Raw genomic sequence first — 18,501 nt, forward strand, 5'->3', positions numbered from 1 at the left:
ATACAAAAAATGTGGTACATTTTCACAATGGAGTACTAATCAGCTATGAAAAAGAATGAATTTATGAAATTCCTAGGCAAATGGTTGGACCTGGAGGGCATTATCCTGAGTGAGGTAACCCAATCACAAAAGAACTCAAATGATATGTACTCCCTGATAAGTGGATATTAGCCCAGAAATTTAGAATACCCAAGATATAAGTTACAATTTGCAAAACACATGAAACTCAAGAAGAAGGAAGACCAAAGTGTGGACACTTTGCCCCTTCTTAGAATTTGAAACAAAACACCCATGGAAGGAGTTATAGAGACAAAGTTTGGAGCTGAGACAAAAGGATGGACCATCTACAGACTGCCATATCCAAGGATCCATCCCATAATCAGCCTCCAAACGCTGACACCATTGCATACACTAGCAAGATTGTGCTGATAGGACCCTGATATAGCTGTCTGTAGTGAGACTACACCAGGGCCTAGCAAACACAGAAGTGGATGCTCACAGTCAGCTATTGGATGGATCACAGGGCCCCCAATGGAGGAGCTAGAGAAAACACCCAAGGAGCTAAAGGGATCTGCAATCCTATAGGTGGAACAACATTATGAACTAACCAGTACCCTGGAGCTCTTGACTCTAGCTGCATATGCATCAAAGGATGGCCTAGTCGGCCATTACTGGAAAGAGAGGCCCATTGGATTTGCAAACTTTATATACCCCAGTACAGGGGAACGCCAGGGCCAAAAAGTGGGAGTGGGTGGGTAGGGAAGTGAGGGGAAGGGTATGGGGGACTTTTGGGATAGCATTGGAAATGTAAATGAGGAAAATACCTAATAAAATATTAAAAAAAAAGAGTAGAAAGGATAAAGTAACTTTTAAAAGCAGAAAGAAAAATATATATTAGTAAAATTAGAGGTAAAAATGGAGCCATTGCAATAGACTCTGAGGAAACTCACAGTTATGAGGACATACTATAAAAATCTATATTGTACTAAGCTGGAAAACCTAAGAGAAATACATTACTTTTTTGATACATACCACTTACCAAAGTTAACTCAAGATGCATTACAGAATGTAAACAGACTTATAACGACTAGTGATATAGAGACAGCTATTAAAAGCCAAAAAGAAATGGGCCAGGGTCTGATGGCGTTAGCTCAGAAAGAATGTTAATAATACATACTGCATGAAAAAATTAAAGCAAAAATCAAAACATAAAACTATAATGGTTAGCTACTCTGGTAATTCTTTGTTCAGACCTTGAGGGAGCTAATAAAAATAGGCTAACAGCTTATGAAACAAGAATCAATATCAACTAACCAGAGTTACAGAGACAAAGTTTGGAGCTACGACAAAAGGATGGACTACCCACCCAGGGATCCATCCCATAATCAGCCACCAAACCCAGACTCTATTGCATATGCCAGAAAGATTTTGATGAAGGGACCCTGGTATAGCTGTCTGGTATGCTCACAGTCATCTATAGGATGGAACACAGGGCCCACAATATAGGAGCTAGAGAAAGTACCCAAGAGCTGAAGGGGTCTGCAACCCTATAGGTGGAGCAACAATATGAACTAAACAGTACCCCCAGAGCTCATGTCTCTAGCTGCATCTGGAGCAGAAGATGGCCTAATTGGCCATCACTGGGAAGAGAGGCCCCTTGGTATTGCAAACTTTATATACCTCAGTACAGGGGAATGCAAGGGCCAAGAAGCAGGAGTAGGTGGTTGGGGAGCTGGGTGGGGGAAGTGTATAGGGAACTTTCAGGATAGCATTTGAAATTTGAAATGTATATAAGAAAATGTCTAATAAAAATATTTAAAAAAGAATCACAAATATATTAAAGCAATGCCATCAATGCTACTGAAGGATAATTAACTCTGCAGGATTAGATCATTGTTCAGTGTGTTTAGACTGTCGTCACTGGGCCAGTTTCAAGACTCCAATACAACAAAAGTGATAATTTTTCCATAGTTGGAGAGTTAAAGAACAGAAAAAAACGTTTAGCTACTGTCCTTACCTCCTTAGCAGACTTTATTCTCCAATGTGGAAAATTCTATAAAGTTCTGGCCAAATCACATTCTGTTTACTATCCTTAATTTAGGATTTCTAATTCTGAGCTGTGTTTTGACACAAAGCTATTCCAATATCATGGGTCCACCTCATATGAAAGAACAAGAAGGAATGTGACAAATAGGTGTTTCCAGCTTACCCACATCGATTTTCTCCTCATAACTGCAGGAACCTAGATTATTCTTAAGTAGTCATCCAATTTATCCCTTTGAAAACAGACTCACTTAATAAATTTGAATAAAAAAAATTATAATTTTTGAGAACTGAGATTGACTGCCACTCTGTCCCAAAGACTGCTCTACAGTGGTGGGATTCACTGGGCCACATGACACAACAGGGCAGGGACAGCCAAGACACAAAATGTTCAGTCAGAGACTGACCTTAATAGCTGTAAGAAAGTGGGGTTCCTGGACAGTCATAGTATGTGAAATTTTAAAATCAAGTGGTATCTCACATAGATGCATCTATTGTTATCTTTTTTCAGTCTCAAATATAATTAATAATATCAAATAGGACTTATAATTCTAAATGAAAAAGCAATTCTCGCAGTCTTGAAATGGAATACATATACATGGTACCTGATGCAGAAATTGATATGATGGTGGTAGGGGGTTGTCACTCTCAATTTTATCAGATGACTGGTACCTTAGTAAAAAAGACAATTGAACATCTGTATGAAGGTTGGTTTACAGTACTGAATTCTGTTTCTGGAACCATATATACATAGACTGTGTGAGGTGTCAGAAGGAAATTATGAGTCCAACTAAAAGAGAGAAAACTGGGTTACTACCAGTTGATGTCCTAAGAGCTCATACAGGGCTTTACGAATGTAAACTACATAACAGCAGCAGATCAAAACTTGGGAGCTCATAGAACAAGGCACACACACTTTGTGGACCAGACAAGTGTCCAAGAAATAGAATCTCAGAATTCCCATCAGTAGTCCCTGTTAAAAATATTTATGATCATGGGAACAGAACCCTGAAATCAAACCTTTAAACAAGGTATGGTTGCCCGAGGCTGCAATTCCTCCATTAGAAATCTAAGGCAGTGGGATTGCCAAGTTCCAGGCTTGGGCTAACTGGTAAGATTCTATTTTAAGAAAATCAAACAAATAAAGGAAAACCTGCAAAATTTCAAAAGTTGTGAAATCTGTTAATTGCAAGGCACTTACGGGAACTTCTATAGGAAGCTGGCAAGAGCCTGGTGCTGTGGTTTATGTGTTAGATACAGAGCATCGTCTCCTTTCTTCCTTAAATTGCTTTGTTTTCTTTTATCACTAGCACATTTAATTGTAGTGGATTTAATACATTACACTACTCTAGATTCTCATATTACATCTTTCCCTAAAAATCACTCTCATACAGAGCAAATCCTTGCATACCCAACAACAGAAAGGAGGGTGTTTTTCTGAGTTTATCCAGCTGGTGGATTTGCATTGTTGCTTACAGCCTAGCCTGGTTTCATGTATTTGGTAAACCTGGACATTCTGTACTGGATTGCTTTTTCATGGAACAGGAGAAATGTTGACAGGCTCTGTAAACAAAACAGCTGAATGATTTTTTTTTTAATTCTGTTTCATTAATATGTTCAGAGCAAAACCTGGTCCAAATTTCAAGAACTGATTTAAATTACCTTCTCTATAATTACCAGAAGCACATGCAGAAGAATGCACTTCAAAAATTTACATTTTATATTAGCCCTAGGTCCTATGAATGAAATTCCAGGGGTCAAATTTATATCAGGATCAATATGCTCATACAATAAGGTTTGGGGTAGATGCATGCAATTATTTTATTTGGCAAACTAGACAATGAAGTGTTTACACAAAGTGCGACTTCCTTTCTCTGTGTATAGGGAGAATATATCAGAACCGAACAATGATGGAAACCATTTTAAATCCAGAAATAAGGACTAAATACATGCAATATTATAGAGGTCATTTTTTTTTAAAAGAAGTTCATCTTTCTGAAATAAAACTCTCACTAACAGTATTTTGCATACAATGACTACCCTCTAGAGAAACCTCTGCATTGGCAGCCATCTTAGAAAGACAGCATACTTTGCTTCTATGAGGAAGGATTAGGATTTGCTTTTAACTCAATACCCTACATTAATGACTTAGCAAGATGGGCACTATCCTGGTAAGTAATGCTCTGATTACATCATGGGACTTCAAGTGCCAGTTTGTCTTTAAATATTGAACAGGATTCAAGCATTTCTCCCAAACAGCATATTCACTTTGAAATGAAATCTCCATTAGTTCCCTGGGAAGCAGGGTAGAAATCTTCCCTCTCCTTGTGGTTTGTTCATTGCTACCCATGTAAACATCAAATGCAAGCCTTCCTGAGAGATAAGTCTTACAGAAAAACATGATTCAAACAAAGCCTTACAGCACTCAAACTACGTTCTGCTTATTAAATAATATTCAATCCACATGGCCACTTGTGCCTAGACTTTGGAGAAAACTTTCAAGTTAAAGAGAAATAGAAAAATGGAGAATAGCATACAATGTAGACATTTCTTTGTTGATCTGTCCCAACTGATAAATTTAAAGCCCCCAAGAAGAGGGAAGACTCGTCATTATATGTGTCTTCTACAGTTGTAAAGAAGCAATGGTGTTCATATCTAATATATAGAAAGAACTTAAAAACTAACAAAACAAAACAATCTTAAGAAAATAAATAACTCAATTAAGAAATAGTGAACACAGCTCCTGAGAGTTTTCAAAAGATGACCCACAGATGGCTGGGAAACACTTAAAGAACTCTGAGAAGCTCTACCAGATGCTGATATTCATAGGCAAGCATTGGATAGAGGTCAGGGACCCCTATTGAAGAGTAAGAGGAAGGATTGAAGGAACTGAAGAGGATGGCAACCCCACAGGAAGACCAACAGTATCAACTAACCTGGATCCATGGGAGCTCCCAGAGACTGAGCCACCAACCAAAGAGCATACATGGGCTGGTCTAAGGCCCCAGGCACAAATGTAGCAGAGGACTGCCTTTCCTGTTCTCAGTGGGAGAGGAGGTGCCTAATCCTGTAGAGATTTGATGCCCCAGGGAGGAAGGATGCCTGAAGGGAGGTACCTCTCAGAGGCAAAGGAGAAGAGGGATGGGGGAAGAACTCTGGGAGGGGGATAGGGAGGCAACATTTAGGATGCAAATAAAAAACAAAGAAATGCTCACTATCTTTAGCTATCAGGGAGATCTGAACCAAAATTTCTTCGAGATTTCAGATTATACCATCATAATGGCCAGTATCAATAATAGCAGCTCATGATGGCAAGGGTGTGGGCTAAGGGGAACACTCAGCTATTGCTGGTGGGAATATAAACCTGTCCCAAGCCACCATGGAAATCAGTGTGATGGTTCCACAAGAATCTGGGAATAGATCTCCCTCAAGATACAGTGATACCCATGCCGTGCACATACCCTAAGGTCTATACATTTTATTATAGAGACATTTGATCATTTATGTTCATTTCTGCTCTATTAATAATGGCCAGAACTTTGAAACAGCCAGAACATCCATCACCAGATGAATAGACAATACTCAACGGGATGTTATTATGCTGTTAAAAATAAAAACAACACTCCATATGTGTGTTTGCATGTGTGCAAGTGCTCACTGTGTTGCCTTTATAATTCTACTTTGTTTGCTTATTTTTTTTTCCCTTGCCTGTTTGTTTATCAAAGAAAACAAGAAAGAATGAATGGAGTTGGAAGGGTGGGGAGGTAGAGTGGATCTTTGAGAAGCTGGAGAAGAGAAAACTGGGATCAGCATATATTTTATGAAAAATATTTTTAATAAAAAACAAGTATCAGGAAAGCAATACACACTTCTTCTACAAGTAAAAATATGGTTTCAAGAAGTATGTCCATGAGAACAATGAGTGAGATACTTCAAGAGATGCTCAAACACAGGCTTTAATATCTTATTTAACGTTACACAAAGATTGTCTTTGACACAGTCATTTTGTTATTATAGTGACATAACATATGTCTATGCCAATTCCCACATGAACGTTACATCAGGAATTAAAAACATAATTTTGATATTTTATTTTTATTTTATGTGTATGGGTGTTTTGCTGACAGGTATATCTGTGGACCGATTTTATACAGTGCCCCACGAGACCAGAAGACGGCAGTAAATCTTTTGGCCCTGGATGACTGTGAGCTGGAAACTGAACCGAGGTCTTAACTGCTGAGCCATCTCTAAAGCACAACACTGGCAATGTAACACAAACCATTTCAATGAGGAAAATCCACCAACCAAATGGATACCACAAATATGCAAAGCTTTAGAAAAACAGTCTCCTGAATATGCCTCCTGCACGTAAAATCTAAACAAGGTTAGATTTCCAGGTTTAATAATGAGTATATAAACGTACACCCAACTCTATGATTCATACTTGATTCTGTGCAGTGCTCTGCTCTAGTGGAAGAAGAGAACAAGATTAAATACTCACAGGCAGTTAGTAATAAGGTACAGGGCCTGCATGACAAAGATGCAATAGTGGAAGATGGAGACTGCAGTGAACTGGAGACAAGAGTATCAGTGCAAAAGGAGGGCCACTGCGCAAATATTGCCTTTCCTTCCTTTCCTTTCCTTTCCTTTCCTTTCCTTTCCTTTCCTTTCCTTTCCTTTCCTTTCCTTTCTTCTTTCTTTCCTTCCTTCCTGTATATGACTTTTAAACTTATTTTCTTTTTTAAAAAATGTATATGGTTGTGAACTTGTTTGACTGCAAGTTTATCATGTGCATGTATGTATGTATGTATGTATGTATGCATGAATGCAAGCATGAATTCAGGTGCCCACAGAGATCATAGGAGAACATAGGAGAGTATTGGACTATTTAGAACTGAAGTTGCACATTGTTGTGAGCTATCAGGTTGCTGTTGAGGATTCACCCTGCCTCCTTGCAAGAACAGTTAATGGCCTTACCAGGTGATCTAGCTCTGCAACTCTCCTTTAGTTATACTGGGTAAGCAGGAAGCCCAGGTATGCACATTATAAAGAAAGTCAGTCTAGATGTTGACAACATAGAAAGAAAAGGGAAGTGAAAGTTTGGGAAGGGGAGGGTTGTGAGTGAATGTGCCAATCACCTCTATGCAGAAGAAATATGGTTTGCTCTGAACTTTGAACAAGGTAATAATTTAAAAGGAAGGAAGGAAGGAAGGAAGGAAGGAAGGAAAAAAGAAGTTTTTATAAGATAAAGATAAAGATGTGAAATGTTGTAACTAACTCTATCATCATCTCCATCATCATAGAGAAAATTCAATCACAGAAGGTTATAAGTAGTCGACTCAACACAGCTTTAAATGTAATAACTATGAACTCATGGAGTCTTATTTCAGATAACGTTCTTTCTCGATATCCACCTGTTCCTGCAGTCCTGGGATTTATGATAATATATCACAGCAATTATACTTTATTTCCCTCATGTAAGTGAATAAAGAAGGCATAGGACACTGAAAATGAACAAGTGTCCTTTATACCAAAATTCAGTTGATGTGAAATACTGTGAAGCCTTATCTTTGACCTCTATGACATATTTTCAAATAATTTGCTGTATTAAGCTGAACACATCTGAGTAATAGGTATTTTCTTGGACACAGTAACAAGATGAATCAGGAGCTTTTATATGTAGGAGCCATCAATTATCTGCCTACCATCCAATCCAGGTATTGCTTTATCTGAACAGTTTTAATAATGACTATATAAAACTACACCCAACTGTATGAATTCATACTTGATTCTAGAAGTTCAAAGATGGGTTAACATACCAGAAAACTATACAAAAAAGTTTTCCCCACAGTCCTTAAGTTTATCCTAGTTACCAAAAGCTACCTGGAGTGTACTAACCTGAAGGTCCAATGAGATGCTACTGGATATACGAAGACTAGGAAAAAAACTAACTCTGTGCTCAAGCAGGTATCTCTTGAATAGCACTCTGTTCCCAGCATAACTGTCTCTGTTACCTTTCTCTCTCTTAGCCTTTTCATCAATATAGAGGGCTCTTCCTTGTTTGTTTACAGTTTACTTACTCACTAGCTTCTGGAAGAGGTCCCATACCACTTCTCTATGCTTTCTGTATCAAAACATTCTGTCTCCTGTTGAGTAATTACCCAAGCCTTGGGATTACTGGTCTACCTGTCCATTGTTTTTAAATTGTCACCAGAATAAAAGCTCTGTGAGGGAAGGACCTTATCTACCTTGTCTTTCTCCAGATTACACACTTGTGGAATCCTGTTTCACTCAGGGTATGGGCCAGTAAAGGTAGTTTCACTCAGGGGGAAGCGTCACAGTCCAAGTGAGAGATGGTTCAGAAAAGAGTTTTCCTGAAAGACCTGTATGTGTGGGCCACAAATTGAGTCTTGCAGATTTTTGACACCATCAACAAGTAAAAGTCTGTCTAAGAAAACAGAGCCCTTCCAATCTTGAGACTACCAAGAAGTTTCCCTACTTGTAAGCTAACACACAGTTTTACAGTTATTTGCCAATGACTAACCCCACCTGCGACTGGTGCTAGAATATCTACTGGCAAGGTCAGAGAGTGGATACTTGTGAAGAAAGATGAAACATCTATCTTTCCCCCAAACACTACCCTTCACATAGGGAGTAAGACATTTTTCCAGTACAGAGCTGCCTTTGACTGTAGGCAAATATGAAGCCACAAGGGACAACATTCACACTGAAACATACATGGTGTGTTGAAGGTAGGATATTTGCTGAGTCTCGCATGTTTTTAATTGTATTCTGACTCTATGTCCTTAGAACTTTATGCCAAATGTGCCAGATAAATGAGTTTGAATTCTCAGTTGGATGTCCTAAATACACAGTATAAATAAAAGCTGATCAAAACCTTTCATAACCGTTAAAAGGGTTATTATAGGGCAGGAAAAAAAGTGTACCCCCTGCTTAGTGGTGACGGATGCTGTGTTTTACAGTGGAGAATTCATTTCTTAATGTTTGGAGCAATTTATGAAAGCTTTCAAAGTAATGACACATGGAACACCCTTTGAACAATATAAGGAGATGTAGATCTGCTGAGTGCTAAAGTAGTCTTGGAAGTTACATTTACTTTATATTGCCTCACTCCTTTGAGTAAACAGAAGGGGAGGGTAAGAGAGACCTAGGTTTTCTTAAGTGATCCATCCTTTTGCAGGGAAAGCATCAGGACTGTTGAAGCATTTGCACAATTGCAGGCCCTGTTCTTTCAAATGTCAGTTACCAACACCCTACAAAGCTTGGTCCCAAAGGGAAACATGATATAAGTAAGTTTACCTTTAAAAAAAGAGAAAGAGAAGAGACAGCAATGCAAACTTAATGCAATACACTCTAAACCGATAAAATGGGAGAGGGGACATTTCCAGTGAGAAAGACCATGAATGCGTGTCCTCAACTTCTGCTCTGGCACTTTAAATGCCAGCCTGAGTCTACATATAGAAAGTGATGGGGAGAAAACTAATTATCTAAGTTAAATCAAGGACAATCAAATTAGTGACATTTATTCCCATAATTGAGTATTTGGCTCCACTTGAATAGCCAGTGGCCTAGGGTGGGCATACTGTTGATACCAAGGAGAAGTTGGGGAAGTATAAAGATGCCTAGACTTCTTCAAAGACTAGAGGTTTCCTCTGAGAATTAAAAATAAAGGTAAGTTACTTTTGCAGCCTTTCACAGAGTCCTAGCCTACGTTCTTTTTTTTTATAAGATTTATTTATTTAATGTACACTGCCACTGTCTTCAGACACTCCAGAAAAGGGCATCAGATCCCATTACAGATGGTTGTGAGCCACCATGTAGTTGCTGGGAATTGAACTCAGGACCTCTAGAAGAGCAGTCAGTGCTCTTAACCACTGAGTTATCTCTCTAGCCCCTAGCCTGTGTTACTTAACGCCATACTATAGTGTCAGTGCACTCCATGTGTGTGTGTGTTTGTGCCTGTGTATGTCTCTGTGTGTGTGTGCATGCTACTCCTTCCAAAACAACATAAGAAGGCAAGATGAGATTTTTAAGCCAGAGGCCTTTCCTTCTACCTATAGCTCCCAACTCACTCAAGAACTAAGTTCTAAGATTACTAACTAAATGACGGTGGTATTTCTAGTGAATGCCTATAAGCAAAAAGAGAAATAGATTATTACCATAAGTTGGGCTATTTAGAGAAAGTGACACTTTACTTCATAAGTTCTGCACATTACCTTTTTAAATAAATTTATCTTGAAAAGGAAACACTTTTCCTGTGAAAGGAGGAAAATTTAATTACCTAAGTTAAAATGACTTCATGTTAGAAAACTATGTTTAATGAAGCAGATTTCTGGGGAAACAAATGTTAAATATAGTAGAATACTGTAGTTATGTGTGTCTGTGTACTGTGTACATGTATGGTGCACACATGTAGAGGTCAGAGACCCATTAGTAAGAGTGGCTCTTAGAACTTGAACTCAGGTTGCAGATCTGGGGACAAATGCCTTTTTCAGCTGAAGCACCTCCCTGCCCCTGAAAACATAAATATTTAAACCTTATAAAGTTTTAAGTTCTAACTTCCCACTATTTTCTTCTCTCGGTATAATGACTTTCACACCAATTTTTTCATATTTTCCTGTATATGAGAATTCCCCATGATACATAGCTCTTACATACAGCATAAGGGTCCATTGTTTCAACTAAGAACTCAGTAGTGACAAGTGGGTAGGAATTAAAGGGGTATCAGCCTGGCCAGACTTGGCAAGATGTTCAGTGATGAAGGTGAAAGAAAACAAAAACCTACTGTAGGTTTTGGGGAAACTTTCTAGAAGCCATGCTACATTACCAGAGGGATGAAGCTGGCCTGGGAAGTCTTTGTTCAAGATCCAACTCTTCCTAAATCCTAAAAAAGTATGTACAGGTGATGCCTGATGCTCTTGCCAAGTAGGCTTCCTGGAATTCTGCCCCATAGTGCTTGCATTTATACTCACCCTTCTTAAAGTTTTTATACAGAAGATAGATAGATAGATAGATAGATAGATAGATAGATAGATAGATATGGGTTCTATTGAATAAGATCAGGCTACCCCACAGGGAGCTCCACCAAGTTATTTTACTTCAGGGTTCCTTCTCCAGAGATCCAGCATCATTTTTCATCTAGGTTTTATGATCAGGAAGCAGGGAAGTACTGGTGAAGCAGCTCTGCTCAGGGCTCCTCACTGAAAATGCACACTGCCCTGGTTTGTATGTGGAGAGCTCACTTAGTCAGTAATCAAGAGAAACCTCGTGACACCTGGCAGTGTACTACAAGACAACCACCATGCATGCAAAAGTGGAAAATGGCTATAAAGTAGATGAGCCACCAGGATTCCTGGAACTCTAGAATGTAAGGGTACCAAGTAAATACCTCTACATAGATATTTGTCATGCTGAAAAATGCCCTGGAAATGTTCTTTTGGATAGAAAATATCACCATAGTTGTTCTTAGCATAGGGACAATTATTTCTCATTATTTGCTTATCAGAGAAGAATCTACCTGAATTCTTCTAATGTCTATCAGGTCCATCACCAGTTAAGGATAGATCTTGTCTTCATTGTTAAAAACTAATGAAAACAGCAAGTGAACGGATTATTCTGAGGAGAACATTTCTATGAAACTGTGTAGGCAAGAATTCTTGCCACAATTACACATGAGTCTATGTATTTTATGAAAACAACAAGCTTATGGCAAATTGTTATTTTGGAAATATATGCACTCCATAAAAAGTTGAACTGAATATTGTTTAAATTTCACAAAAAACCTAAAGGTTGGGGATATAAAATGTTCAGACAGAGCACAAGGTTTTAGAAGGAGCTCCATGTTCCCTGACAGCCTATCGAAGGTAATCTGAATATTAAGAATAAACAAGAAGGTTTGGAGTAGAAGAAATTAATATCGCTAAAAGTAAGCTTTATAGAGGGTGTTAACCTCAAAACTGTACTAGTAGATGCCTCTTCAAGATATTAAAAATATTTAAAATAATTCTGGGTTTTTATTTTTTTAAAAAATAAATTTATAAAGCCTAACTTTTGGTTTTGGTTGTTGGTTTATAATTTTTGTCTTTTATATTATAATGTATCTACAGAGGCACCCATTACCTTCAATCCATTCTTTTCTGCCTTGGCTTTTCCTCCTTTATTTCAAAGAAAGATCACTCTATTCTCCTAAATCTTTTGATAAGGATGGTACATGTCTATGTCAGCTTATGTTAGTATATCTTCAGAACACCTCAGACTGTATAAAACTGAAGGAAAATGAGTGTTGGAAAAAACATCACATTGTAGTCTACAACATGCATCCTTCTCTCTGTAGATGTTGACGAAGAGAAAATTGATTATCACTTTGAAAAACTACATATAAACAAAGTTCCAGAAAAATAGGTTATGCAGAAAATTTTTCTTATTTCTATCAAGAGCTGTGCTTTGAAGAAAGCCAGGTTTCCTTTAGCAGATATATATTTCACAAAGTCAAAATCTCTCCTCATCTTTCCCATTCAGTTCCTGAATGCAAGGTCTGAGAATGCCTCCCACTTCTTTTAGGTCTCAAGAGCTAGGGGATTACTCCCAAAGAGAAGTACACCTGAAAAATGATGTCTAAAGACATCCAGGAAAACAAATTACAAAAATCTAAAACTACACATTGTTTTTCCATTGAGCATCTCTATGCAGGGCACTTTTCAGCAGAGGTAATTTTCCAAATAGGAATTTACCACCACTGCAGCAGATTTTTTTAATCAAATATACACATGAAATCTAGATTTGACAATTTTACTTAACCTGTAACAAGTTCCTGTTGTGTTTATGTTAATATCTTCTGCTGATATAGCTGTCTCTTGTGAGACTAGGCTGGGGCCTAGCAAACACATAAATGGATGCTCACAGTCAGCTATTGGATGGATCATAGGGCCCCCAATAGAGGAGCTAGAGAAAGTATCCAAGGAGCTAAAGAGAGCTGCAACCCTGTAGGTGCAACATTATGAACTAACCAGTACCCCGGAGCTCCTGACTCCAGCTGCCTATGTATCAAAAGATGGCCTAGTTGCCCATCACTGGAAAGAGAGGCCCATTGGACATGCAAACTTTATATGCCCCAGTACAGGGGAACGCCAGGGCCAAAAAGTGGGAGTGGGTAGGTAGGGGAGTGGGTGGGAGGGTATGGGGGACTTTTGGGATAGCATTGGAAATGTAAATGAGGAAAATACCTAATAAAAAGTAAAAAAAAAAAAAAAAGATCTTCTGCTAGAAGAACCTAAACCAGCTGATCTGAGAATGGATACTAACAAGGGTGATTGAAGTCTATATTCTCTGCAGGGAAACAGCACTGTGCCAACTCCCAGTGGGCACAGCCCTGAAAGAAAGGGAACTAGATATTAGCAAGGTAGTTGGCTTGAGAATTATCCTAACAAGAGCATGGCTGCAGGCTTGAGAAACGTTCTACTAATTATTTAAGACAGCTAAAAAGCCTGTCTTATGATATTTTGGGGGAAGGAAATTTGTTCCATATCCTAGGACAATTTTTGCCTTAATGATGAGCTTAGTGTTTCCATTTCTATTCCACCACTGAGAAGAGAGCTAATAGTTTGTGATTTATACAATGTTAAAACCAAAAAAGTTTTCTAAAATAATTAAGCTCAAGAAGTAGAGGTGGAAGTCAGAGTCATTTTCATGCAAGCCTTTGCTTAGTCCCTATGTTCTCAAGCCACACCAGGGGTGAGGGACAAGGAGACAGCCAGGGTCCTCACTTTGCATGATCCTGTGGGATCTGGAATGAAAACATAGCTCCAGCATGCCTACCAAATACCTTGCCCTTTCATTTTTAAAGATAAGATACCTATGTTAGAAAATCAAGCATTTAGGGGGCAAACTTTGGCTTAAGAAATCAACCTTAGTCACCTCAATGAAGATGCCAATCTTTGACAATTTGAGAATTATGGGAATTCAAATAGTGACAATGAGAAATGACAAAGAGTGACAGGACAGCTATACCCCAGGGCTCTGCACTCAGTCAACTGAACTTCCATATAAACTCTAACAACCACAGCTAATGTAGCTACGGACCAGTACAAGGTTGGTGTGAAGACCATGTTCCTGCACATCCTTAATGTCAGATAGTTTTGTACCTACCTCAAAGCCAGGGCTCACAGGAGACTGAAAGATGAAGTTGAGAGAGCAAAGAGTAGGCAAAGGAGAATAAAGAGGAGAAAAAGAGAAAAATTAGGTTACTAGGGAAAAGTAATGCATATTAGTCAATGCTGATTAACATACACACAGGTGCTATGAGACCAAAACAAAATGCTATACTAGTCAGCTTTGTGGACACACCAAAATCCAAGCTAGAAAATGCTTTTAAAATTTAAGTGCAACAGGAGGAACTAAGTCACAGATGCAAAACATTTTGAGATGTGAGCAGTGGTTTTATAAAAAAAAAAAATAAAAAAAAAATCCTTGGTCTTGGTAATGAGGGATGGTTTTTGTACCTCGTTGAAAACAAATTAGAGTCAAAATGAAGTATTTTTGACCTTTAAGTAAAAGATTAGGTTTTCTTCAAAATAATTCTTGCTCTCAATATGGAATGAAGAAAAAGGTCATTAATCAAATATTGCATAGTTGTTATTTGCCTGCAGTCAGTCGAAAGTGAGGTGAGAAGCATAATCACAATTTGTCTGGATATACCAAAGTAAGATCTTCAAGAAGACAAATGCAGGTAGTGATGAGATAGCTCGGTGGTTAAGGGCAATGGCCGCTCTTCCAGAGTACCCGAGACCGATTCCTAGCACCCACATGGCGGCTCACAACTGGTTGGAAATCCAGTTTTAGGGAAGCTAATGCCTGTTTCTCACTTCTGCTGATACTAGGCATGCAAGTTCTACACAGAACACCCATGCATATAAAATAAAATTTAGACTTCAAATTATTTTAAAAAGAGTGCAGATATGTCTATGGTGCATTTTTGGTTTTGCTCTGTTGATTACTGATTTCACTCAAAGTTAAAATATCATTTGAAAGTAAAATATATAGACTTTAAAAGAAATGCTTCCAATAAAAATATAAAGTACATAATTAAGCAGAGACCACTTATTGGAAATTTACATTGAATGTATTCTTTTTCATCTCTCTTTTTAAAACAATTGAAAAAATACAGGTAGGCATTCTATTTGATATCTAGAAACCAAAAGTAAAGTGAACTCTGGTTGAAAATATTCTATAAAACCTGTAGCATGCACTCTGATGTCAGTAATTTTCTTCCTACTTGTTAAACAAATTACTTTGTCTTCAGAAAAAATTGTATTACCTGTTTCTGAAATCTCTCTATCTTGATTTATAGTATGCGGCCATTTAACCGGGGGCACTGGGGTCTCTGTACAGTTAGACTGAGGTTGCACCAAGATGAGTTAGCATTCAGTACTAGCTAAGCAGTTTGTGAGTTGATAAATGATACATGGGAACTAAGGGATGACAACTTCTCATTCAAACAGACCTAAACTCGGCTTCTGTGGAAAGCCATTGTCTTGTATGTATGTACTATTATAGGACAGAAAAACAAAACAAAACAAAAACAAAACAAAACAAAACACCAAATAAGCTTCTCAATTTCTAGAACAAGACAGTATCCTAGTCATCTATGTTCGTGGCATCCAAAACTCACACCTCTCTTCACTGCTGGCCCTGAGGACATTTCTGTCTGGTCTCAGATCAGAATGTATGGAAAGAATGGGCAAGGCGAGATGCATTAACTCAATAATTTATCATTTTCCAAAAAGTATTTTCTAATAAAATACCTATGGGTTTTATGTTGGGGAAAGTAATTCTATACTGATTTAGTTTAAGGACACTGACTTCATTATTGCAAGATTCCTTTAACCATTAACTATGCTTAGTAGCTACTAAAACTTCCACTATATGGATGCTCCAAGAAGCATTTAACAATTTTATCTGTACAAGGTTTATTTATTTGTAATTTTTTGCATGGGCTTGTGTGTTATGTGTATGCATGTTCATGTGTGTTTTGGCATGTGTATGTGTGTGTATACATGAGTGTGTGCATGCATGCAGAGGCCAGATGTTGACCTTGGGTGACTTCCCGGATTACTCTCCACTTTACATTTTGGGGTCAGTTCTCACTTGAACCCACAGCTTAAACACCCTTTCTCTCCTGCTAGGAGAGACAATGGGATTATAGGTGATCAATTATGCCCGTGTAGCTGTAATGTAAGTGATAGGGACCTTATTCCTGATCCTCGCACATGTGTTAAAAGCGACTGATCCACTGAGCCACCTCTTCAGTCATGGTTGAAGAAATACTGTTAAATAATTATTTCATAAAAACAAAACAAAAACAATAGAAAATAGACAACACTGGTGTTTTTTTTTTCTTTTTTATCCTGTTGAGGTAGAATCATCAAAAGTTTCTATAGATCATCACGAAGGCAACCCATGTTACAGTGCACAGTCCATATGTATGTGCTATAGTGTAACAGCTTTTCTTTTGTTTGTCTTAAAGAACGATCATATGGGATATATTGTTGTGTCTTTGGCAAAAGCGACTATAGAAGACAATGTCAATCACAAAAATAAAATCCATAAATCTCAGCAGGCCATGGCACTTTAGTTTTAATATTTTATCTAACGTGTACTTCTTGTTAATGAATAATGGCAGTTTTCTAACCCTCTTTCTAAAACTTTTTTTTAACTAAATTAAGGGACTCTCATGATATAATGAGTGATAACTGTGATGCAACAACATGTTATTCTTTCCTTACATGACCCATGATAAACATTTCCAAGGACTTTCTATTTGGACAGCTATAATATACTTGTAGATCGATGGTTCTCTACCTATGGGTCATGACCCCTTTGGAAGTCACATATCCAATATTCTGCATATCTGACATATCCATTACTGTTCATAACAGTAGAAGAATTATGGTTATGGAGTAGCAGCAGAAATATTTTGGGGGTGTCACAACAGCATGAGGAGTTGCATTAGAGGGTCACAGCATTAGGAATATTGAAAAACACTGACTGAGATAACTTTTTAAATTTACATCCTGATCATAGCCCCCTGTCTCCTCTCTTCCCAGTCCCACCCTGGTCCCCTCCCCCTTCTCCTCATGGAAGGGAATACCCCCTTAGGAACCATCCAACCCTGGGATATCTAGTCTCAGCAGGACTAGGCACATCCTCTATTTAGATAATTTTAAAGTAGTAATTGATAAGAAATTAATAAGGGTATAAAGTTTTAGGTCTACATCTTGACAAGGTTTTGTATATATACACATGGACTTCTTTTTAGATAATATGCAGAATTCTTCTAGCCTCCTAACAGTTCATGTCAGCTCTCTGCCAGCTGGCAGCCCCCTAAGAGGAAGCATTATTTTCCTGCTCTTCAACCTAAATTGAATTTGCCTCAATTGGAATTCAGATCCTGTATCTACAAGTAGAGACTATTTTGTATCTGCCTTCCTGTTTGAGATAGGGGTCTCAGTATGCTATCCAGATGGATGGTGAAATCTTATATTTAAACATTGCATTTCCTTGAGCCTCCTGATTGGGAACAACAGGCATGAACTACTGCTGTCTGCTTGATTTCTTTATTTAAAATTGCTTTGCAAAATTCACCTATGTTGCTGAATGACAAGTAATTCATTAATCACACTAAATATATAGACATAACCTACTGAGTTAGTGTTGCTTTTGTGTATGTATTTTTAGTGCTGAAAGCTACATTCATGAAATCTCAAAAATATGTTTGTCTAAATAAGTTCTACAACATGCCAATGCCCGGTGACACACCAATGTAGATGGAGACAGCTCACAAGGCTTGAGTTCTGCAATCACTGGCTTCGAAGGGAGGATCAGGTTTCTCTGGGATGAATTGTCTGATAAATTATTCTATTTCAAGTGAAATATGCACTTGAGAGACGGAGATAGAAGCACCTCTGTGAGTTCCAGGGCAGTTCTGTCTACCTATTGAGGTCAAGGATAGCCAGGGTGACATGGTGTATATATTGACAGCATGTCTCAAAAGAAAAAAAATTATCACATTTTCTATACACATATTCAATGAATTCCAGAAACATTTACCCAGAACTCTATACTTACTTTATAGCTCTTCCATTCAACATACATCACCCAGCCTATCTGTGAGCAAACTTTCTGGTTTAATGTAATTCTCTACTTGTGTGATGCCATATGATCTTAAAATTTTATATTTAAAAATTATATAATACAATACTATATTCTATGTATTTTGATGTATTGCAATCTTCCAGCCTTATTTTATATCAGAATTTTTGATAGTAACACTATTGACACTTACATAATTTCAATGTCCTTATTCCAAACACTATGCCTTGCAATTACTACAGTTACCTCTACTACAAGCAGTGTAACTTTAAAAAATTTAAAAAAAAAAAA

The 18,501-nt window shown here is 37.8% G+C and overlaps 1 protein-coding gene across 1 annotated transcript in view; it reads right to left on the reverse strand.

Annotated features, from left to right (window-relative positions):
* Prkd1 (protein kinase D1) overlaps nt 1–18,501 on the reverse strand; it is a 284,174-nt gene that overhangs the window by 58,816 nt on the left and 206,857 nt on the right. The window contains exon 5 of the mRNA XM_029484814.1: nt 14,209–14,232. Coding sequence (XP_029340674.1) covers nt 14,209–14,232 — 24 coding nt within the window. The remainder of the gene's footprint in view (nt 1–14,208; nt 14,233–18,501) is intronic.

This window comes from Mus caroli, chromosome 12, assembly GCF_900094665.2.
Source record: "Mus caroli chromosome 12, CAROLI_EIJ_v1.1, whole genome shotgun sequence".
Taxonomy (NCBI): domain Eukaryota; kingdom Metazoa; phylum Chordata; class Mammalia; order Rodentia; family Muridae; genus Mus; species Mus caroli.